This window comes from Schistocerca nitens, chromosome 1 (genome assembly GCF_023898315.1).
Source record: "Schistocerca nitens isolate TAMUIC-IGC-003100 chromosome 1, iqSchNite1.1, whole genome shotgun sequence".
Taxonomy (NCBI): Eukaryota; Metazoa; Arthropoda; class Insecta; order Orthoptera; family Acrididae; genus Schistocerca; species Schistocerca nitens.
The window spans coordinates 1,167,150,806-1,167,175,539 of NC_064614.1; the positions used below are offsets into that span (position 1 = coordinate 1,167,150,806).

Sequence of the window (24,734 nt, forward strand, 5' to 3'; positions counted from 1 at the left end):
CCAAATATTGGGACGAGCCCATCACACATAAAGATATCTTACGCATTCTGAAGGCAAAACTTCTCACAGAAACTAGGAAAAAATTAATTCATGCTTCAGAAGAGAATCTTGAAGTATCTATGTCGGCATTACATTCAATAGTACTTTAATCCAATTCTGTAAATTACTGGGTGGAAACATTAGGTTAAATGAACCTTGTTCCGGATTTTCCTTAGGAACCCTCGACCTAATGAGAAGGCTTAGTTAATTTAAAGTCCATGGCCACATTAGCCGTTAACAGTTCCTCAAACTGCTAATGTCAAAAATTTTACCTTATGACCAGTAGCGAGTGATTATGAAAGATAGACAGTTAATAAGTGGCAAACGTTGTCAGCTGCAAGTACATTCTGCTTAGAAATATGCTACGGGAAGGTAATGTCATGTTGTCAATGTTTTGGTCGAGTATTGTCTTACACACAAAATCCCCGCCCGAAGAGGTGATTCTGGAGCGTTTCGTGATGCAGTACGCGGCCAAAGTTGTTCTCGGCCGCCAGTATATTCCGGTCAGTAATATGCTACGGAAAGGTAGAGCCACGTTGTGGGTGTATTCATCCAGTATGCTACGGAAAGGTAGAGTCACGTTGTGAATGTATTGATCCAGTATTCTTTTATACAGAAAATCACGCTCAAAAACGTACTTCTGTAGCGTTACGTAAAGCATCAACCACCAACAATAGTGCGACGAACTATTAATATGACGAGAAATGTAATATACCTGCGTGAGAGATAGATATTCTGTGGAATATAAGCATCTCCCTGCGAGCACGATAACAAAGAAAAACAGACTGTATTAAGCTTCGGATAAGAGATAATTATTCCATGTTGTTGGAAGAGAGATGTTCTATGTCGGATTAAGAGGAGATTGTTGGAAGCCGCCATTAGGGCAGTAATCTATATTTTATGGTATTGAAGAAAATAAATACACATAAAAGGACGAGAGGGGTATCAGGTGTGTAGATTCATAACCCTAAACCATTTCTAAGTAAATATTCAGTGCTTATAAAGACGCAAGTCGTTCAGAAGTGTTGTGTGGTTTGATGGTGCGAACCTGCAGTCTTACACAATATTGGGATACGTCGAGAATATTTCTCCGAAGACCTAAATAATAACATGAAATATAGTTGGACGCCACATTCCATACACATGACACAGCATAGCACTTGGCCGTACCTATCGATTCCCGTAGAGCGATAAATTATCTTTAACGACTGCAGCAAGGAGACTGAACGAGATCTACAGCTTCGGAACGCATTTGGTATTACCGTATTCCTTAACATAAGGAGAACAGTATGCAATACAGGCTTCATAACCACTGCAAACATAATTAAAAGGACTCAAATAAAAGGAGGGAACAGTGGAAAGGAATCACTAAAGCAAACCATAAATAAAAATCAATAATAATGCGCATTCACACTAATAAAGCACTCGTTAAATAATAGAGAGAATAAAAATGAGACTGCTGCCACTGTGCACCTGGTGCCAGCGAGTAGTTGTGCGCTGACACTGGTGATCTGTCGTGGCCACCTGCTGGCCTGCCGTCCCCTCGCTGCTTCAAGCTCCTGTGTGCTTCATCACCACTTAAGGGCATCATAGCCCACCCGGCTGGCCGCGCAGTCCAACTCACTGCTTCCCGAGCGGCAAGGCGTGCAGGTCCCCTACACGACCCCACCCAGTGCATCTGTGTCGAGGTCCGGTGTACTGGCCAGCCTTTAAGGCAGTTTTCATTCTGCTTCGGCGAATACGAGCTGGTTCTCCTTACTCCGCCTCAGTTACGCTATTTCGGTGATTGTTGTGGAAACCCTGTCTTCACGTACGTGTACACCATAATTACTCTACCACGCCAGCATTTAGGGTTATATTCGTCTATTATGAGATGATCCCGGGGTGGGTCCACTGGTGGCCGAACCGCAACAACTCTGGGTTCGGTGTGGGGCGGCCGTGAGCCGGGTGGACTGCTGTGGTCTGCTGTGGGATTGTGGACCTCTGAGAGCTACGGTGGGACGAAGTCTCTCGTCGTTTGTAGGTGCCCGCTTCAATACACACAATAGGGTCATCGCACGCCACAGGGACGTTGTGCAAAACAGTTGTCTGAATTCTGCTGAATAAATATCCTTTTGTTACCGCTGCATTTATGATTCCATGAGGGCCAAGGAACTGGTTTACATTCCTAGACCTCCTCCATCCATCTTGCAACATCACATTACTCGGTCAGTGGAGCTTAGACTATCCTCTCCTGTAATAAATCATTAAGGAACCTTCACTGAACTAACGACCAATCACATTTTTGTCGTTGTTGTGGTCTTCTACCTAAAGACATGTTACATGCCACTCTCCATGCGATTTCATCTCCAAGTAGCTACTGCAACCCGCATTCTTTTCCAACTGCTTTCTCTATTCATCTGTTCATCTCCCTCTACAATTTTACTCACTTCACTTGCGTTCAGCACTAAACTGGTGATTCCTTCATGACTCAGAGTGTGTTCTATCAACTTATCGCATATTTTAGCAAAGTTGTTTCACAAAATCATTTTCTCCCCTACTCTGTTCAGTACCTCCTCATTTGTTACACGGTCTAACCATCCAGTATTCAGCATTCTTCTGTAACACCACGTTCCCAACGTTTGTACACTCTCCTTACCTGAACCGTTCATCGTCCATGTTTGACATTCATACAAGGCTATAATCAACACAAACACCTCCAGAAAAACACCTCCTAACTCTTAAATTGACATTAGCCGTCAAAAATTTCTCTTATTCAGAAACTTTTTTCTTGTCATCACCAATCTACATTTTATATCACATCTATTTCGTTCGTCACCCTAAATAGCACAACTCATCTACTATTTTCAGTGTCTTGTTTCCTAATCTAATTCCTTCACTGTAATTTGATTAAATTTATCTACATTCATTTATCTTTCTTTTTTGCTTTTGTTGATGTTTATCTTGTAGCCTCCTTTCAACACACTGGCCACCCCGTTCAACTGCTCTTAAAAGTCCTTTCCTGTCTGTCACAGAATTGCAATGTCATTGGCAATCTCAAAGTTTTTCTTTGTTCCCCCTGAATCTTAAATACCTCTCTACATTTTTCTTTGGTTTCGTTTACCGCTTTCTCAATGTACAGATTCAATAATAGTGAGGATAATCTACAACACCACCTCACCCAGTTCTCCTTCCCTTTCACGCCCCTCGACGCTTAGAATTGCCGTCTGGTGTCTGTACACACCCTGTCTTTTACCAGTGCAACCTTTACAGTTTCAAAGAGAGTAACCCAATCACTTAGTCTCAAATAAATCTTTACTGAGTACAGCTCAGTTACTCTCATCAAGTAGCTTCTACGTTCTCAGCGAAATTTTAACGTATTTTGTTTTTCTTGTATTGTGAAAGACATTTCTTTTTTCGATATAGCCAGCAATCGGCATACGTGCACGACATGGACAGAATGAAAGCTACATTTCATCTGTGCTCCTGGGTGCTCATATTGCTATACTGAAACTAGTTGTTTTCTCACTGTCCGACGAGAAGAATTTCCGTAATTGTGTATGGAATCGATAAATTCCGCATATGACAGTAACCCATTTCATGAGGCAAATCCTATGTTTCAAAAATTAATTACTCTTAAATAAACGTTCGGTTTTGGAAACATGAAATGCCAATGAGCTGTCTCTGTTAGCTCTGCAATACTATCAGCAGTAAATGCCACATGTCCATTTTAACCGTCGTGTGGTCGCATCGATTTTTGTAACACCAGTGGTCGCGTGGTTGACTCTGTCAACTATCCATTATTTTCACTAAGGATGTGAAAAGTTATACCATAGTATGCTTCCTACTGAAAACTAATAAGTTTATTTTGGTTTTTTAATTAACAGAAATACAAATTTTAATATTTCACCTTCATTGTTTCTAAAGATACAATTAAAATCTAATTAAGGAATCTAGTTTTTCATTTAACAATGCACTCCTAACATACAGGATCTAGTTAAATAACATTTGACCTTCATTCTTTCTCAGTATATTTTACTCATACAGCTTTTATTGGATTATACTCTCTTTATTGAACATGACTATATTGTTTCTACGTAAAAACAGAGTTTACTCATCCCGTTGCTCTACCTCATCCGTAGTGTTACGCGCACACTTCTCACACACAACTGCCGAATGCTTCTTGCATACAGACATCTTACACTGACTACAACGAAGTGTGGTGACAACATTGTTTTCTCTGCCAAACACATCGCAGCGACTCTTCTTTTTGTTTGGAGGTTCTTCTGGTTCTTGAGGTTCTTGCAATTTATAAGGCAACGAAAATATTTTGAGATCATTTGGAAGCATCGAAATGTTGGATCTTGTAACTAAATTATCTTTAATAAGTTGTTGGGATAACTGTTTCACAAACAGCCCCGTTGGTGTTGTTGGGTTTTCTGCATTGCAGTGAAACAGTATTTGGGCTATGATACCAGCGATGTTTAGTACAGCGAACCATTCAGCCAGTGTCCACCGCCTTGTTACTAGTGCAACTGAATGTCTACTGTACGTTTGGTCGACTGTGTCAACCCCTCCTTTTGTCTGTTATAGTCCATGATAATGTGCGGTTTATTGGTGTTCTCATCGACTGTGCCTTCACTGTGCATGGTGTTAAGCAGAACAGCACATTTGTTTCTTTTGGGCACATATGACATCAGTGTGATATCTTTCTGGTATCCTAACAGTGAAGACCTAATCTTCCTGGATTTCAGAGGTAGGAATTCCGGGGGAATTTCCGTTTTATCTTTCTTCAGAGTTCCAGTCCATGTGACGTTTCTCTGCAAAAGTGAGGCTGACAGTGGATAACTGGTATACCAAATATAAAAAGTAATATTCCGAGTTCATCCCAGCACAGGTTCTGCCAGGCGATGCGTGATATCGTAGGGTTTATTTGGCACTCTGTTAGGGCCAAATATAAAAAGTAATATTCCGATTTCATCCCAGCACAGGTTCTGCCAGGCGATGCGTGATATCGTAGGGTTTATTTGGCACTCTGTTAGGGCCATTTGGTTGCGTTCCACGGTACAGCTCAACACATTCTGTATGGAATGTTTTTGCCATCGCAAATAGCAAAGAATTTCGGGCTGTACTTTGCTGGTTTGTTCGGTATGTACTGAACATATTAATATCGCCCTCTAAAACGTGTGAGCATCTCGTCAATGGTTACAAACTCTTGCAAACTATATCTTTCCTTACAATTGGTGACAAATTTATCTAAATATGATCTGATTGCTGAAAATTTGTCTCTCTCGCGTCTTTGTGTTCTTGTCAATTTGTCGTCAAATCTCACGCTCCTGAGGAGAATAAGAACCGTCTGTATGATATACAAACTATTGATCTTCATACCAGTGCCATCTTTACTCCAAAGTTCTTCAATATTTGTTTTATTCCCACCCTTCAAGCCAGTCAATATAAAGATTGCAAGGAGAGCATATATCTCTTCCCTAGAAGTTTCCTTCATCTCTCTATCTCTCTCTCTCTCTCTCCTGTGATACTGCGTTGCTGATTGATGTATTCCAGAAGTTAATTAATCATATGTGCACTAACAATTTTACTCAATGCTGTCACTTATTGTATAATGCCCTTAGCAGACCTCTTCAGACCCGGTAGAATTTATTTAAATTTTTTGAGGGCGTTTTCGCCGTTTTGGCTCTTATACTTTCCTTGGACGACTTAGTTTAGCCATTTTTACCAACAAAATACCCACACATAAAATCAAAATTATCGTCACCATTTTCTTCATCTTCATTAAGTTGTATTTCGTCTTCGATATATGTATGTCCTCCTCCCTCTAAAGGAACTACTTCTGCTTCTGATTCACTGTTGTGATCACTAACTACTATTTGTTCTTCTTCCTTGTCAGACCAGTCAAATTCAGAACACTTGCTGTCGTCCAAGTCTTCTTTCAGAAGCCTTTCAATCTCCTCCTCTGGTAACCCCTTTTTGAAAAAGCCCCTAAAAGTATAAATAAAAATAAAATATAGTTGCTAGTGAAAGATTTTAATCTTAAATAAATACAGTATTCACAGTTACCATAAAAAATACTTACATCACAGGTCGCGTGGTTGACTCTGCGCACCAAACAGAGCCAGGACTAAAATAAGCTGCAGTTGCTGTCAATGTGTGAGCGCTACAATCACAGCAACAATTCAATTGACAGAGGTCAAACTTGAAGATAGGCGGAGCCGCCAGTACTGCAACAATGCGTATTTTGACTTCAAAGTGAAAAACGAACACTGGTTGACTCAGTCAACCAATGCGACCGCCCGAGGTCTAAAAAGAGGAGGTAATGCCCATGCCTTTGTAGTTAATGTAGCTATGAAACAGGACTGTATCATATGTTGGGTACTGTCTCGCAGTTAACATAGGTGTAAACAGTATTACCATATATTACATGATTCGGCAGGTATTAGAGGTGCACGGATTAACTGACTCAGAGTTTGTATCAAAACAGAAGTGTACTCCCGAGCTCGATTCCTCAATATGCAGAGGCCCGGAACGTCACAAACCAGGAATCGCTGGCAAGGAGCGTGGGCGTCACCTCTCACATACCTGGTTTGTTCCAGAGTTGAGGAATACAACGCGGAGAGCGCATGAACGAGGCGAGCTGCCACTGAACCCTCACCTCAAAGTCGTCCGCAAAAATGTCGTAGTACAAAGTGAGGCTTCCTTTGTACGTGGTTTCCTTGGTTTCCTCGTCTACAGTCTGTGAAATGTTGACCAAAATGCCTGGGTATTCCCCATCATCGCAGGCGCCAAGCTCTAATATGTCTATAGTGTATGGACCCTGCCGAACAAAAAAAAAAAAAAAAAAAAAAAAAAATTAAGAGCGCTTCACTAGAGTACCAAGGATACATCTCAAAACAACAGCAGTGCTACTGAGACTGACTGTAAATTGAAAAGCTTTCTTACTACCGGCTGTACAAAAATTCAGCAATTAAAATTCATAAATACATTTCTTACATAGATTAAAAATCGGTTATTTTTAGAGCACACATCGCAACATGAATAACCATAGGATTATTTGAGTGTTTACCAGTTTGTGCATGCCTGCACTCCGTAACAGCAGGAAGGCTGCTTCGATTCTTGAGCAAAAGAACTTTGCAGAGCTGAATAGACGGATAAAATTAGTAAAGTTCATAACAGACCAATGTAATTCTTTGTAAATTTTGCAGTCACTGCGCCAGTCAAATATTTAAAGAACTACAGTACGGAACAACATAATTAAATTGTACTCGGCATGGATTATTGCTATTAAAATTCCGAGAGCCCAGAATGATTGTACAATTATAAGATAAGAGCTAATGTGTGTGAAATGCAGCGCGCTGAGTTTCAGTTCCTGATCCCGAACACTGTTTTAATCTCCCAGGAAGTTTCAAAGCCTTACTTGCTAGGTCCACAGAGAAACACCCATTGTTCAAACAACTGCTGAGCTATGAGACAGCCTTTTCCCAGCAATATCGTTTCTTTCAGGAATTCCACTGGATATCCGTGTGTAACTTGCAAACTACGTAGGAAGCAAGCCTACTTGGAGGAGTGAAGCCATGAGGGCAACTTATGGGTCACGAAAGTAAATGTTTTGGGAAAGGATTCCAGATGCGTCACAGAGCTTTGATATGTCAAGAAGTTCTCTCACCATAATGATCATGATGATAAAATTACATAAATTTGGGTTCATACAGATATTTACTAACAACAGCTAGTAGTGATATGCTCTATGGGTTTCTGGAACATCTGAACTCACTCCACTCAAGAATGAAGTCCAGCCTGGCACTGTAAAAGGATGGCCAGTTGTTGTTGCTGGATGTGGTTACCAAAAGAATGGCCAGATACCGTTGCTGATGTAGTTATCAAAAGGAGAGCAGACGGCTCGTTTGACCCCAGTGTGTTCCTCAAACATACATACATGGATTTATACCCGTCAGTCAGCAATTGTCACCACCCAGTGCAGAGTTCTGAAGTCATTGGTCCACAGAGCACACACCTCGTCAGATCCAGATATCCAGGCACAGAGCCTTTATGATCACTGTTCTGCAAGAAGGGATGCACTACCAAACAGAATCGGAAGAACTTTCAACTAGGCAAAGACTGTGGCATAAATGGCCTATGCCGGATCCCTTTCTGCCAAAACCAGCAACATTATGAGGAAGCACGATTTTAAGTATATGTTCAGTCCACCTACCGAAACAAGACAGCTACTGGTAAATGTCAAGCAGCCTGGGGCTACAAAAACCGGGAAGTTATTATACATCTTGCCAATGTGGCATGCTGTACATTGGCCAAACAACTAGGACAGTGGACATCAGATGACAGAACGTCAGAGGCACACCACTAAGACAGGCAACAAAGTCAGCCATTGCATTGTGAGCTCTGTCTAGAACTTAGTCTACGAACTGTGATTAAACGAGGGATCTGGCACAGGCCCTAGATACTGGGACAGTATTATAAGAATGGCTACAGAGGTACAGGTGACTAATAACCTGATAAATCGTGACATGGGGTTCCTACTCAGCAGAACATGGGATCTGCCACTGCAACTGCTGAAAACGCAATGGGAGCAGCAGCAGAAAGGCACGAAGAGAAGAAGAGAGTGTATCGAAGTGTGAAACGAACCCCAGATGCAGCATCAGGTGCACCGAACCTAACATGGAACGTAGCGGGGCGCTTCTAGCGGCAGCGATCTGCAGAGAGAACAGCTGGAACCACAGCGGAACCTGGAACTGCACGGGCCCGAAGACGGAATTCAATCACATAGACGGGTGAATGGGACCGAAGACGAAATAACAGCGCTCGGCCTGACACACCAGGCTCAAGAAGGACCGCCTGAGAACGTTTCTAACGGCAGAGAACTGCAGAGAAAGCAGGTGGCACCGCAGCCGTTTCCCATTCCACTGACCAGCGGATTACCTGAGGTCCGCACCGACGAGTAGAATCTCGTGGCGAAATCGCGGATGCGTCAATTCAGCGTCGGGAGTCTCGAGCTCATTGTAAAGCTACATCGTACTGAAATATCGTGGCTGATGCATATCTAGAGAGATTTGTTCTGCACTGTTTGCAACCTCTTCATTTGCTTTACTTCCCCAGTCGAGCGAAAACGCATCTCCAACCCACAGAGAGGAACTCCGGACCGAAGAGGGAATGCGCAACAACGTGGACCGCTGACGGGACGAATGGACACGACTATGAAGGAGGAAGAGAGTAGATATAAATACTGGATCCGTAAAGGAGGAGATCGTTGAGTTTACGCAATAATAAACCTATAATGAGCTTCATACTTAAAAGCATACACCAAGGCACATCAGACGACTCAGAAAACTGCTTCCACGGTGCCTTAACGTAAACAAAGCATAGCGCAGAGATGACAGGAAAATAAACGACTAAACTGCATAGCACAACAACCAAGCGACCCGACCACCCGCCCCCCCCACCCCATCCTCCTAAACCAGCGCAGTGTGGTAGGTGCCTTTCACATACACACACATCAAATACGTGCATGAAACAAAGTGTCGAAGATGCTTTGGACAGCATGACCTCTTCAGCTGCAACCAAAAAGAAGAATAAAGATGCTCCAATCGTAAGGGTCCCAACTACGCCCTCTTCTGCAAATGCCTTGAAAGACCCAGGAGGCCACAGCGGTCGAGACACTACCCCATAGATATCATATACGAGCTAGCGTGTCTTACGAACAGCGACGACGACCTATGCCACCACGTAGAGCTCAAAGAAGACCTCATACGGGTCACAGCCACATTACCGTTCCACCTACTTCGAGATCGCAAAGAGGCAGTCAAAGTTCTTTGGTACACGCAACATGGCCGATACTGGGAAAATACTTCGAAGTTGGACAAACACGAAATAAAGTACACATACGATAAGGGCACAACAGCACCCTGAATCACGAATGCACACAAACACACACACACACACACACACACACACACACACATACACACACACACACACACACACACACACGACAGTGACACAACCTACAGAAACTAAACAACCCCGTCAACACCTCTAAACCAACTTCCCCCTTTATCACTATAGCAATGGCTAATGCACAACGTCTAAACTTCGTCTACACCTACATCTATATGGATATTCTGCAAATCACATTTAAGTCCCTGGCAGAGGGTTCATCGAACCACCTTCACAATTCTCTATTGTTCCAATCTCATATAGCGGGCGGAAGGAGTGAACACCTATATCTTTCCGTACGAGCTCTGATTTCCCTTATTTCATCGTGGTGATCGTTCCTCCCTATGAAGGTCGGTGTCAACAAAATATTTTCGCATTCGGAGGAGAAAGTTGGTGATCGGAATTTCGTGAGAAGATTTCGTCGCAACGTAAAACACCTTTCTTTTAATGATGTCCATCCCAAATCCTGTATCACTTCTGTGACATTCTCTCCCATATTTCGCGATAGTACAAAACGTGCTGCCTTTCTTTGAACTTTTTCGATGTGCTCCGTTAGTCATACCTGGTAAGGATCCCACACCGCGCAGCAGTATTCTGAAAGAGGACGGGCAAGAGTAGTCTAGGCAGTCTCCTTAGTACGTCTGTTACATTTTCTAAGAGTCCTGCTAATAAAACGCAGTTTTTGGTTAGCCTTCCCCTCAACATTTTCTATGTGTTCCTTCCAATTTAAGTTGCTCATGATTGTAAAACCTAGGTATTCAGTTGAATTTACGGCTTTTATATTAGACTGATTTATCGTGTAACCGAAGTTTAACGAGTTCATTTTAGCGCTCATGTGGATGACCTCACACTTTTCGTTATTTAGGGTCAACTGCCAATTTTCACACCACTCAGATATCTTTTCTAAATCGTTTTGCAGTTTGTTTTGATCTTTTGATGACTTGATAAGTCGACAAACGACAGCGGCATCTGCAAACAACCGAAGACGGCTACTCAGATTGTCTCCCAAATCGTTTATATAGGTAAAGAACAGCAAAGGGTCCATAAAACTACCTTGGGGAACGACAGAAATCACATCTGTTTCACTCGATGACTTTCCGTCAGTTACTCCGAACTGAGACCTCTGCCGGCCGAAGTGGCCGTGCGGTTTAAGGCGCTGCAGTCTGGAACCGCAAGACCGCTACGGTCGCAGGTTCGAATCCTGCCTCGGGCATGGATGTTTGTGATGTCCTTAGGTTAGTTAGGTTTAACTAGTTCTAAGTTCTAGGGGACTAATGACCTCAGCAGTTGAGTCCCATAGTGCTCAGAGCCATTTGAACCATTTTTTGAACTGAGACCTCTCTGACAGGAAATCACAAATCCAGTCACATTACTGAGACGATATTCCATAAGCGCACAATTTTACTACGAGCCGTTTGTGTGGTTTAGTGTCAAAAGCCTTCCGGAAATCCACAAATTCGGAATCGATCTGGTCTATAGCACTCAGCACTTCATGTGAATAAAAAGCTAGTTGTGTTTCACAGGAACTATGTTTTCAAACCCATGTTTGTGTCAATAGACCGTTTCTTCGAAGTAATTCATAATGCTCGAACACAATATATCTGTAAAATCCTGCTGCATATCGACGTTAACGATATGGGCCTGTAATTTAATGGATTACTCCTACTGCCTTTCTTGAATATTGGTGTGACCTGTGCAACTTTCCAGTCTTTGGGTATGGATCTTTCGTCGAACGAACGGTTGTATATGATTGTTAAGTACGGAGCTAATGTATCAGCATACTCCGAAAGGAACCTAATTGGTATACAGTCTGAACCAGAGAACTTGCTTTTATTAACTGATTTAAGTTTCTTCACTACTCCGAGGATATTTACTTCTACGTTACTCATGTTGGCAGCTGTTCTCGATTCGAATTATGGAATATTTACTTCGTCTTCTTTTGTGAAGGCATTTCGGAAGGCTGTGTTTAGTAAATCTGTTTTGGCAGCACTGTCTTCGATAGTATCTCCATTGCTATCGCGCAGAGAAGTGATTGATTCTTTATTGCCGCTAATATACTTCACATACGACCAGAATCTCTTTGGATTTTCTGCCAAGTTTCGAGACAAAGTTTCGTTGTGGAAACTGTTGTAAGCATCTCTCACTGAAGTCCGCACTAAATTTCGAGCTTCTGTAAGAGATCGCCAGTCTTGAGGATTTTGAATCTGTTTGAATTTGGCATGTTTGTTTCGTTGTTTCTGCAACAGTGTTTTGACCCGTTTTGTGTACCAAGGAGGATCAACTTCGTCGTTTGTTCATTTGATTGGTATAAATCTCTCACTTGCTGCCGATACTATTTCTCTGAATTCAAGCCCACATCTGATATACTCGTATATTATTAATTTGTAATGAGTGGAGATTGTCGCTCAGGAAGGCGTCAAGTGAATTTTTATCTGCTTTTTTGAATAGGTATATTTTTCGTTTATTTTTCGTGTATTTGGGGATTACAATATTCACTTCCGCTACGACAGCCCCGTGTGCACCAATCCCTGAATCGGTTATTTTGCTCTTTATTAACTGAGGATTATTTGTTGCTAAGAGGTCAAGTGTGTTTTCACAACCGTTTGCTATTCGCGTGTGCTCATGAACTAACTGCTCCTAATAATTTTCAGAGAATGCGCTTAGCACAATTTCGGATGATATTTTGTGTGTACCTCCGGAATTAAACATGTGTTTTCGCCAACATATCGAGGGTAAATTAAAGTCACCACCAACTATTATCGTATGAGTCGGGTACGTGTTTGAAATCAAACTCAAGTTTTCTTTGAACGTTTCAGCAAGTGTATCATCTGATTTGGGATTTCGCGACAAGTTAAACTACTTCTGACAGCAACAAACACGCCACCGCCAACCGTGTTTAGCCTATGCTTTCTTTGTCTTTGTCAATACGCACAGAGTGAGGACTAAAGGTACAATGCTGATGCAGACACTACATCAGGGTGATGTTCATGTTGCAGCAATCATTGAAACATGGATAAAGGCCAAGAACAAATTCAACTTCCTCAAATAGAACACTTTTAGGAAAGATAGGTAAGACGGCAGCGGTGGAGTGGCCATATGTACACTCGATTCAATAGCAGCGAAAGAAATTCCTCTACAGGCAGTACTTCAGAACACCGAATGTGTCGTACTCCAAATAAGAGACAGGAACAGGCGCACCCTCAACATAGTTTGTATGCAAAATCGCCAGGGGGGCTCCTATCAACACAGTGCTTACGATACATAACGGCACTTGATAGAATACTGATTCTGTGTGACTTTAATGCAATACGACAGGTGCTAGCTGAAAGAGCAGACAACGGCAGCGTACGCCGACTCTTCGCCCTACTGACAATAGAACCAGTCAACAGATTCCCAGTAAATCAACCGACCTTCATCTGATTTCATGGATATTAGGCAGTAACCTATGTACAGCACAGCTCCAACATCCGCGACGAAATCACGGAACCTAGCATTGGCGATTCCATCACAAGTGACCACCTTCCCATCCTCTTCGCGACTAGTGCCACCGAACTCCCAGACCAGCTGCCCACAAGACGGACAATACAAAAATATGCTGACGGAGACACGGACAGATACAAAGATGCAGTGAACACATATTGTGTTGTGGGGCGATCACTCTGTTGTATAAATAATTCAAAAGCCAAAATCGCTTAAACACTGTTTATTAGATGACCGATTTCAACACACTAAAGGTGCCATCATCGGATCTGAACGTAGCTTAACATGCATAAGTCATTTGGATATAACGATACGTGAGGCAGACCAGCTGATATAAAATCACTGTCGCAGAAATAAAAATTAAAAAACAGCTGCTCTCATGGTCATTCTATTCCATCAGATATATAAAACTCCGACAAACCAAGGACTGACGCGATGCCTCTGCTCGGCGTTATAGGACAGACATATGAACGATTTTTAACCGAGTGCCTAAAGACATACTGTACATAGAGCTCAGAGACCTCCTCCCACTGACACAACCGACTTTCTACATGATCAATGACTAGCTGGTTAATCTGACCGACGGAATCATAAAGGACTTCTACAGAGGCCTTTTTAGAGACAGAACGTGCCTTTGAAAAGCTCTGTCAGAACGGACAACACAAATGGGCCTCCCAAACAAAACTGTACGATTAAAAAGGGCATATACACTCCTGGAAAATGGAAAAAAGAACACATTGACACTGGTGTGTCAGACCCACCATACTTGCTCCGGACACTGCGAGAGGGCTGTACAAGCAATGATCACACGCACGGCACAGCGGACACACCAGGAACCGCGGTGTTGGCCGTCGAATGGCGCTAGCTGCGCAGCATTTGTGCACCGCCGCCGTCAGTGTCAGCCAGTTTGCCGTGGCATACGGAGCTCCATCGCAGTCTTTAACACTGGTAGCATGCCGCGACAGCGTGGACGTGAACCGTATGTGCAGTTGACGGACTTTGAGCGAGGGCGTATAGTGGGCATGTGGGAGGCCGGGTGGACGTACCGCCGAATTGCTCAACACGTGGGGCGTGAGGTCTCCACAGTACATCGATGTTGTCACCAGTGGTCGGCGGAAGGTGCATGTGCCCGTCGACCTGGGACCGGACCGCAGCGACGCACGGATGCACGCCAAGACCGTAGGATCCTACGCAGTGCCGTAGGGGACCGCACCGCCACTTCCCAGCAAATTAGGGACACTGTTGCTCCTGGGGTATTGGCGAGGACCATTCGCAACCGTCTCCATGAAGCTGGGCTACGGTCCCGCACACCGTTAGGCCGTCTTCCGCTCACGCCCCAACATCGTGCAGCCCGCCTCCAGTGGTGTCGCGACAGGCGTGAATGGAGGGACGAATGGAGACGTGTCGTCTTCAGCGATGAGAGTCGCTTCTGCCTTGGTGGCAATGATGGTCGTATGCGTGTTTGGCGCCGTGCAGGTGAGCGCCACAATCAGGACTGCATACGACCGAGGCACACAGGGCCAACACCCGGCATCATGGTGTGGGGAGCGATCTCCTACACTGGCCGTACACCACTGGTGATCGTCGAGGGGACACTGAATAGTGCACGGTACATCCAAACCGTCATCGAACCCATCGTTCTACCATTCCTAGACCGGCAAGGGAACTTGCTGTTCCAACAGGACAATGCACGTCCGCATGTATCCCGTGCCACCCAACGTGCTCTAGAAGGTGTAAGTCAACTACCCTGGCCAGCAAGATCTCCGGATCTGTCCCCCATTGAGCATGTTTGGGACTGGATGAAGCGTCGTCTCACGCGGTCTGCACGTCCAGCACGAACGCTGGTCCAACTGAGGCGCCAGGTGGAAAGGGCATGGCAAGCCGTTCCACAGGACTACATCCAGCATCTCTACAATCGTCTCCATGGGAGAATAGCAGCCTGCATTGCTGCGAAAGGTGGATATACACTGTACTAGTGCCGACATTGTGCATGCTCTGTTGCCTATGTGCCTGTGGTTCTGTCAGTGTGATCATGTGATGTATCTGACCCCAGGAATGTGTCAATAAAATTTCCCCTTCCTGGGACAATGAATTCACGGTGTTCTTATTTCAATTTCCAGGAGTGTATATCAAACAGGCAAGGTACAGTCGTGGACAAAACGAGCGAGACCCCTCGCCTTTTCGTTATGCTGATCCGCACGGCTTTAAAGTCTGCTACACAGCATAACAGGCAAGGCGACGAAGTGCTACCAACATACTATGCGCAGGCGTGAAATTGACAAACTATCTGAACTTTTTTAGACTGTATTCCATAATTTCTAAGACTATATTAATGCTGATTAGTGTGTTAAATACAACACGTAAACATAAGACAGAACTGAAAGAAGAAACGCTAATTTGTATGAAACGGACGAATAAAAATGAATTTCAGCTTATCCAGATAACAGACAAAGAACCCCAGACCGTTACGAATTAGCAAAATATTATCCGCATTCGCCCGCGAAACGGTCTGTGTCAACGTTCAGACCAGTCATACTGGATTACCATTGCTGACCTACCATGAAAGTGTGCAAATTTAGCAATGCGTGAAGATTCATAACGAAATTCACTTAAACATCATTCAGTGCCACACTTAAGTCAATTCCATTATTGACAGAAGCGGAAAAAGGAGGCAGTATCATGTATGAAATTTTACAAGAGTGTCATATTGACATCCACAGAGCGCCAGTACAGAATAAAGGTAGCGATAAATCGTATTGGGTGCGCGAGAATTTCTTAAAATAGCTTTACTGATATTCTACCTGCCTCCATAGAGATTAGAACCGAAAACAAACCAGACCTTCCTTTCACTATGCTAGCAGACAACCTAGGCAAACAGCCCTCTATTATTACCCCAGACATGAACAAGCCGGCAATTTCGCAATAAAAATCTGCAGTTTCTGTTGCATAGAGCTTTCTGGACTCAAAAACATGAATTTTCTTCCTTTATGTCACCACTTATGCGACAATCATTCGGGATGATTATCGAAATAACAAATTACTGTTATTAGAGAGTAAATTTTGTAGGATAATTCTGCACCACCCCAGGAAATAAACGGCTACATAGCTGCCAAACGTATTCTGCATTGTTTCGAATTCTCCACTAGACTCGCCACAGCCAGAAAACGTTCATTAGCAGAAGTGTTTCTTAAGCTAGCTAGCAATGAGAATGTTCGTACTTCTAAAACGCGGTGGCATTAATACTGGGATGTGAATTACCACGTGTATAGGCAAATACATTCTATTTGCATTCCTGTAAACGTGATTTGGATCGAAAACGTAGCTACGACTAATATGCTTATGTATCGACAGCAACTAGAACATTTCGAATAAAGAGTAGCGGGTGTTATTTATGCGGCCCTCATCTTCAGTGTTTTCGTTGTTAGGATTTCGTCACCTAAACCGGTAAAAACGGAACCCTACTAGTCTCACTTTCTTGACCGTCTATCGGTCTACCCAACCCTTAAAACCCGTTTACCTCCAGAACGGGTGGACATAATAAGCGGAAATGTATCGCACTTCTTGCTGTAACCGGTCCCTTGCTGGTGTAAAAAAGTGAGCTTCTATGTCAACGCAATCAAAAGATACGACGGTTTATGTAAAGAAAATTTACGCGAAAGGTCAAAAAATGGCTTCAAGAACTATGCGACCTAACTGCTTAGGTCATCAGCCCCTAGACCTAGAACTACTTAAACCTAGCTAGCCTAAGGGCATCACAGACATCTATGCCCGAGGTAGAATTCCAACCTGCGACTGAAGCAGCCGTGCGGTTCGTCACTGAAGCGCCTGGAACCGCTCGGCCACCGCAACGCGGCGAAACCCTACTCACCTCATGTATAATGATAATATATACTGTCTAGTGAGGATAAACTGTATTCGCCAGCAACTCAGATCGTTTGCTCACGGAACTTTTACGAAGCTACATTCAAACTTTGTCGAAGTCGTCTGCAATATCCATTACAAACACCCTAGGAACTTCGTATGCGATATCCACTTCTGAATACGCTGGCAGATAATGCAGTACTATAACAAGTAGGTGGGAACTTATTGTTATTGGTCCATGCATGACACTTTATTTCAATATCACTTTAACGCGCCTAGGTGTTCGTATATGGCTGAAATTAATGAACAAAAAGTAAATAAACAGTAAACAACTTCGATGTTCAGATCAAGTGAAAGTCACATGTAATTACAACATAATTTCGTTGTTACATCTACATGACTACATCAACAGGATTTCTTTGCAATCCGGACTTACGTGCCTGGCAGAAGGTTCGGATTATTTCTCTACCGTCCCACTCATTAACAGTGTGCGGGAAAAGGGACTACTTAAATCTTTTCTTGCGAGCCTTAAATTACATTATTACTATGGTTTCTTCTTGTGTAAGTACCCTAGGAAATAATGTTTTGGCATTCAGAACATATGGTGGTGATTGAAATTTCGTGAAAAGATCTCGTGGCAACGAAAAACGCATATGTTTTCATGAATGATACCCCAACTCGATTATCAAATCTGGGATCCTCTCTCCCCTATTTCGTGACATTACAAAGCGTGCTACCGTTCCTTGGACGTTTTTGCGTGCACAGTCAATCACGTCTGTCAAGGATATTATAGCAGTGGACGGACAAACGTAGTGTAGGCAGTGTTTTCAGTTGGCCTGTTGCGTATTCTTAGTGTGCGGCCAATAAAACGCAGTCATTCGTTTGCCTTCCCCACAAAAGTATGTTTTCGATCTTTCCAGTTTAAGTTTTACTGGGTACTGAGATGAACTGACAGTGCTTCGACTTGTGTTTTGTCATGTAACCGAAAGTTAATTATTGTTATTGGACGCAGCTTTCGTGTTTAATGTATTCCTCAGTCAACAACAGTAGACTCCTCGTACACCACACATAACTGTTTCAAAGAATTAAATTGTTACTGATCTTACCATGTTGCAGTGGTCATCTTAACTTGCCGTTTTGAAAAAAAGGAAAATATTTTAGCGAAATGTAGCAACTAAGAAGCGGAGTATCCAAACAAACAAACGTTTCCGGTTTAAGTAGTTGCAGTAGGTCTACTACACAGTAACGTAAATTAGGAGCAAAGTCCATAAGTAGATCCTCATCAGGAAAACCAGCCCTCATAATGCAAAGTGCAACTACAACAAAGAAAGTTTCCAAACATGTCAATGAGTAGTCGAGGAAAGTGGACGCGTTCTGTCTACTGAATCCCAACGCACGCAATTTACGAGGGGGCACGCCAAGTGTCAGACCCCGATCTTGCTTTTAACTACGCTCATTGAAAGAGGGGACAAAATAAGCTTAAACTCTACCGCTTCTGAGAAAACGACGGTCAAAGTGTTCAATGCGTTGTTGCTATAGTGTAGATACCGCTTAGCGGTTAAGGATTCAACTGAAGCTGTGGCTCTGCGGCTACCATAGCGACTTCGGAACTTTGCGCTGCGAGTTCGAAACCCGGTTTTTCCTTTTTTCCCCCCTCACTCTCTGAATTATCTACGAATGTTTATTCCAATTTATGATGAAACACTGTTGTCGTTATTCGTCAGTTAATTTACTGTGTAAAGAAATAAGTTAAAAAGGGAACACACAGTGCGTAGTGGGGCGATCACTCTGTTGTAGAAATAATTCAGAAGCCAAGATCGCTTAAATACTGTCTACTGGATAACCGGTTTCAACACACTAAAGGTGCCATTATCGGATCTAAATGTAGATTAACATTGATAAACCATTTGGATATAACGATACATGAGGCAGACGAGATGATTTTATATCAGCTTGTCTCATTCGTTTACTATTTTTTTAATTCATTAATTACACATAAAGTTAATTGTCGAGTAATGACAACATTATTTCAACATAAATTAGAAAAAAAACATTCGAAGATAATTCTGATAGAGAGGCAGGAAAATAAAATAATTAAAAAACCCAATATGGTCTCGAACACGGGAATCAATGCTAAGAAGGAACGACGGTAGCCACTGAGCCACCGCTTCAATTGCGTTCTCGGCTGCAGAATGTATCTACACTAGAGCAACAGCGCGTTGATAACTTTGGCCGTCGTTTTCTCGGAAACGGTCGAGTGTCTGCAGATAAGCCGAAACACAAGTTCGCTTATTTTGTCCTCTCCTTCACTGACAAGGGGAGGCCGCCAATTGTGAAATTCAGATTCGATTCATACTGCGCATAATAAAAGCTCATGGCCAGAGGTGTAATGTGGCAAAGCACCAAGATGCACTTCTCAGCCGTTGTCGAGAAAATCGACAGTTAGAAGAAACCGCTGCGGTGAAATACTCTCTACGATTCATAATTTTCTACAGCGTCGTGGCGCAGCGGTAAGCGCTCGAGTTCGTAATCCGAAGGTCGGCGGATCGAATCTCGCTCCATGCAACTTTTTTTTTTTAGTATTTGTTTTTTGTAATTCAAATGTGTGTATAAACACACACACACACACACACACACACACACACACACACACACACACACACACACACACATATATATATATATATATATATATATATATATATATAATTCCCGGCAACAGGTTGCAACAATTATGCATATAATAAGTTGTTGAAAGTCGTTTGTCGTGGAAAAACTGGCGACTTCGAACATCATTATGTTTTCCGCAAACAAATTTGTATTTCACAAATGTTATTGTCTTCATAATGTTAACCACGTATAGTTAGCGGAAGACGTAGAAACGATATTCCGAAACGAATACGTATAGCGTAAGTCAAACGTTCGAATTAGAATAGAAACCCCACGAACACAAATTTGCTGTGGCAGGTATGAAATATAAACTCCGTTAATCGCTCGTTACACTTGAAGGACAGATGTTGAATGGGCCGAAACGAGCCGCCGCATAACAGCGTAGTTGCCTGCTAACTTCGAAAGAAGGTAGATGCAGTCCCTAGCACAACTTATAACACCGTCGAAAATCAGTGCGGACGTGAGAGCTTTGGTACACCCTGTTAAACAAACGGTAAAATGGAGGCGGTACAATTGGAGAGCGATCCGCCTTCACCAACATGCATAAGCAATTCATTAATAGTTTATAATTATATATATATATATATATATATATATATATATATATATATATATATATATATATATATTTGAATTACAAAAAAATAATAATAATAAAAAAAATGTTGCATGGCGTGAGATTCGATCCGGCGACCTTCGGATTACGAACTCGAGCGCTTACCGCTGCGCCACGACGCTGTAGAAAATTATTAATCGTAGAGAGTATTTCACCGCAACGGTTTCTTCTAACTGTCGATTTTCTCGACAACAGCTGAGAAGTGCATCTTGGTGCTTTGCCACATTACACCTCTGGCCATGAGCTTTTATTATGCGCAGTATGAATCGAATCTGAATTTCACATTTGGCGGCCTCCCCTTGTGAGCAAAGTTTCGGGACAATCAGCCTATGACACTTGGCGAGTTCCCCTCGCTCGTCGAGTCGCTTCTTACGCCCGGCGAGAATTATGTATGCCTCCGAGTAAACTGCGCCACCTGGAAACACGGCGAGCGGGGATAAACACGTTTTCCTTCTTATAAGGCAACCCTCTACAGATAAAATTCATGAAGTGTTCTTCAGGTTGCCTCAGATATTTCAGAAATGTTTCTTGCGTCAGGCCTGCCGCATATGCAAAACGTAAACATTTCATTTCATGTAATATTTATCAGGATAAGACATGACAAGAGTGGACCAGTCCCTTCAGAGAAAAATTAGAGATTTTAAGTTGCTCCACTATGTAATGACACGGGTATGGGCTTGCGATCTCTCTTTTATGCCATCGATTTCCGTGTTACACATACTTGGCCACTGCGTTGTGGCTGCCATCGTGGAGGAGACAGTCTGTTTCCTGCCAGCGCTGTTTCCGCAGCCAATATTAACCGCGACGAATCATTCAGTCAACGCTAAATGGCCCATCTGGCTGAGGCAGACAAGGGCGCTATAATAGAACTCAATGCAGAGGGATCTTCAAATGCCGACATAGCAAGAACTATGGGTCTTCACAAGTCGACGGTAGCCAGGTGGATCAGACGAAAGGAAGAGAGTGGTAACTTGAATGGGAGGCCTCATGGCCGTCGCCGCAAAACAACAGCAGCTCAGGATCAGCAGATACGCCGTTTCAGTGAGAACCACCCATTTGTCAACGCACGACAAATTCAGCAAACTTTGGGTCTCAATGTTAGCAGTAAGACCGTCACTCCTCGTGTAAGGGAAGGTGGACTGAGAGCAAGAAGCGCTGCTGTGAAAGAGACATTGACTGTTTCCCAAAGAGAAGCTTGCCTTGCTTTTGCTACTGAAAATGGCGACAAACCTCTCCAGTTTTGGAGGCGAGTGACTTTCACGCACCAAAAAGTTTTCTCTACGGCATCATCCGGAAAAGTACTAGTTTACCGGCCTAAATGTGCTAGGTACAATCGAAAATATATTTACAGTTGCCGAAGGAGTGGCAGGTTGTCGGTGCCGGCCGGTGTGGCCGTGCGGTTCGAGGCGCTTCAGTCTGGAACCGCGTGACCGCTACGGTCGCAGGTTCGAATTCTGCCTCGCGCATGGATGTGTGTGATGTCCTTAGGTTAGTTAGGTTTAAGTAGTTCTACGTTCTAGGGGACTGATGACCACAGATGTTAAGTCCCACAGTGCTCAGAGCCATTTGTAGTCGGTAACGGTATGGGCGTGGATATCGGCCGAAGGGTGTGGGCTCCTGTGGGAAGTGGAAGGAAGATTCGATGCGCGCAATTACATATCAATTCTGGAGAACGTGATGTTGCCTGCTGTGGCAGCGAGATTTGGCGATGATCAGATCATGTTCCAACAAGATCGCTCGTCTATTCATATGGCACGTGTGGTTAAGAGGCGGGTCGACGACCATAGTAATATTACTGTAACGGAATGGCCACCTAAAGGAGCTGACACGAATCCCATTGAGAATATCTGGGCAGAAATGGTCAGAGTAATACGAGAAAAGGGCAGTCACCGTCGACTCGCCGACAGCTTTCTGATGTGATTCATGACGCTTGGAATGAGTTTCTTGAATCTCCTAGTTATGTGGCTCGAGTTGTGGGCTCAATGCCCAACAGACTTCGAGCTGTTGTGGAAGCCAAAGGAGGCTTCACCAATCAGCTGTTTCAAGCTTTGTTTCTTTCTTCTTCGTCTTTTTTTTTTTTTTTTTTACTTACAGACGTATATTTTATATAATTTCAAGGAAACGCAGTAAATGGAATGTGGACTGATTTTTGAGGCTTCATTTTGTGACGGCTAAACAGTGCTGCATCATGGGACCCGCTATTTGTCCACATGTGGCTGAACATCAGAGGTGTAAAAGATTTTGAGGTGCCGAAGTTCTCTGGAAGAATAAAGTCTTTTAGACAAGGAGATGATTTTTAGTTCATTTCATTTTAACCATTCACACTATGATTTGACATTCTAATCTTTGATTTCATTTTATTATTATGTATCTTTTCTCCAGTGAAAGTCAACGGTAGTAAGTTTCAAGATATGAAGAATAACTGGAAGTTTCTAATTTGTGGAAAGCGTATTTAACAGTTAATATTTTCGACAAATTTGTAGTTATAGGACATATTAAGAAGCGAGTCAAAAATGGCATTGTGGAATGATCAGGTTGGTCTCTAAAGGGTAACGACGATAAAATAGCAAATATGAAACTATGGGTAACAACTATTGTTGATGGTGAGGAGCCATAATCGATATGTCACTTTTCCGTAATTGTATTTCTGAAGTTTATCGTCAATCCTAGGACTGACACCGATACTCTGTTTTACGTAAAGAATACAACCTTCAAAATTTATTTAGCAGCGCAGAATATTAAATCACAGTTTATAGATCAGGAACCTAATCCAACTGCCTTTAATTTTATTTTCACGGATGACATTGAGACAGTAAATAACAAGAGAAATAAGAAAACTCTCAGAATCAATATAGAGAATTCAAGTATCATGTGAATTCAAAAGTTTGCTATAATAGCGATTAATTGCTTTTTACAGACCCCTTCATGCCTACGTTTTCCGTCAGACAGACAATGTTTGAAACTAGGACTAACGAGGTAAACAATTTTTCCACAAATTGTCAAATTGGAAGTCGGAGAGCCAGTTACATAAATTACGATGACAACAAACGTTTTTCAAGTAAACTGATCACAGGAGGCATCCAACGCATTTATTGTGAGTTACATGCACAGTATGTAAACTGGCAACGCCACCAACACACAATACCACTAACAAGGGAACATCCCCATCGCACCGCCCTCAGATTTAGTTATAAGTTGTTACAGGGGATAGGCCTTGAAAAACTGAACACAGATCAATCGAGAAAACAGGAAGAAGTTGTGTGGAAGTATGAAAAAAATAAGCAAAATATACAAACTGAGTAGTCCATGCGCAAGATAGGCAACATCAAGGATAGGGTGAGCTCAGGAGCGCCGTGATCCCGTGGTTAGCGCACGCAGCTGCGGAACGAGAGGTCCTTCCGTCAAATTTTCCCAGGAGTAAAAGTTTAATTTTTATTTTCAGACAATTATTATCTGTCCGTCCGTCTGTCCGATGCGAGGTAACCGCGCCGTAGTATGATGACGCTACACCTAAAAAACATCGAAAGACATGACGTCAGTCGACTACAGCGCACGGAAGAGAGAGTATTCCTGCTAATGAGGCTCCCTGGCTGGCAGTTAACTGTTCGCTACTTTGGACGAGAGTGCATTAAATACGTGCGATGCATTGCGTGGGCAATATGAATCCAGAAAATATAGCTCGTGACTCCAATAACAATGTCAATGAATATTTTCCGAACTGTAAGGCATCGGAAAGTTCCTTAAGGGATCGAACGATTGTCGAACATTTGTATGATTATTTCCTACATTTGTTGAATAACAGTACGTGTGGTGATGATTGTCTGAAAATAAAAAAAATCAAACAACTAACCCGAGGGAAGCCTTAAACCAACGACCTCTCGTTCTGCAGCTCCTCACGCTAACCACGCGACCACTGCGCTCCCGTGCTCAAGCTATCCTTGATGTTGCTTATCATGCACACGGACTACTCAGTTTGTTTGATTTGAATATTTTTTTCATAGGTCCACACAACTTCTTCCTGTTTTTCGAATGATCTGTGTTCAGTTTTCAAGGCCTATCCACTGTGTCAACTTATAACAAAATCTGAGGAGGGTGCGATGGGGAGGTTCCCTTGTTAGCTATGAAA

At 42.9% G+C, this 24,734-nt stretch overlaps 1 protein-coding gene across 1 annotated transcript in view; it reads right to left on the reverse strand.

The window, feature by feature from the left end:
* Positions 1–24,734, reverse strand: part of LOC126238889 (uncharacterized) — a 147,840-nt gene that overhangs the window by 98,413 nt on the left and 24,693 nt on the right. Inside the window, exon 2 of the mRNA XM_049947819.1 lies at positions 6,686–6,847. Within this exon, the coding sequence (XP_049803776.1) occupies positions 6,686–6,847 (162 nt within the window). The remainder of the gene's footprint in view (positions 1–6,685; positions 6,848–24,734) is intronic.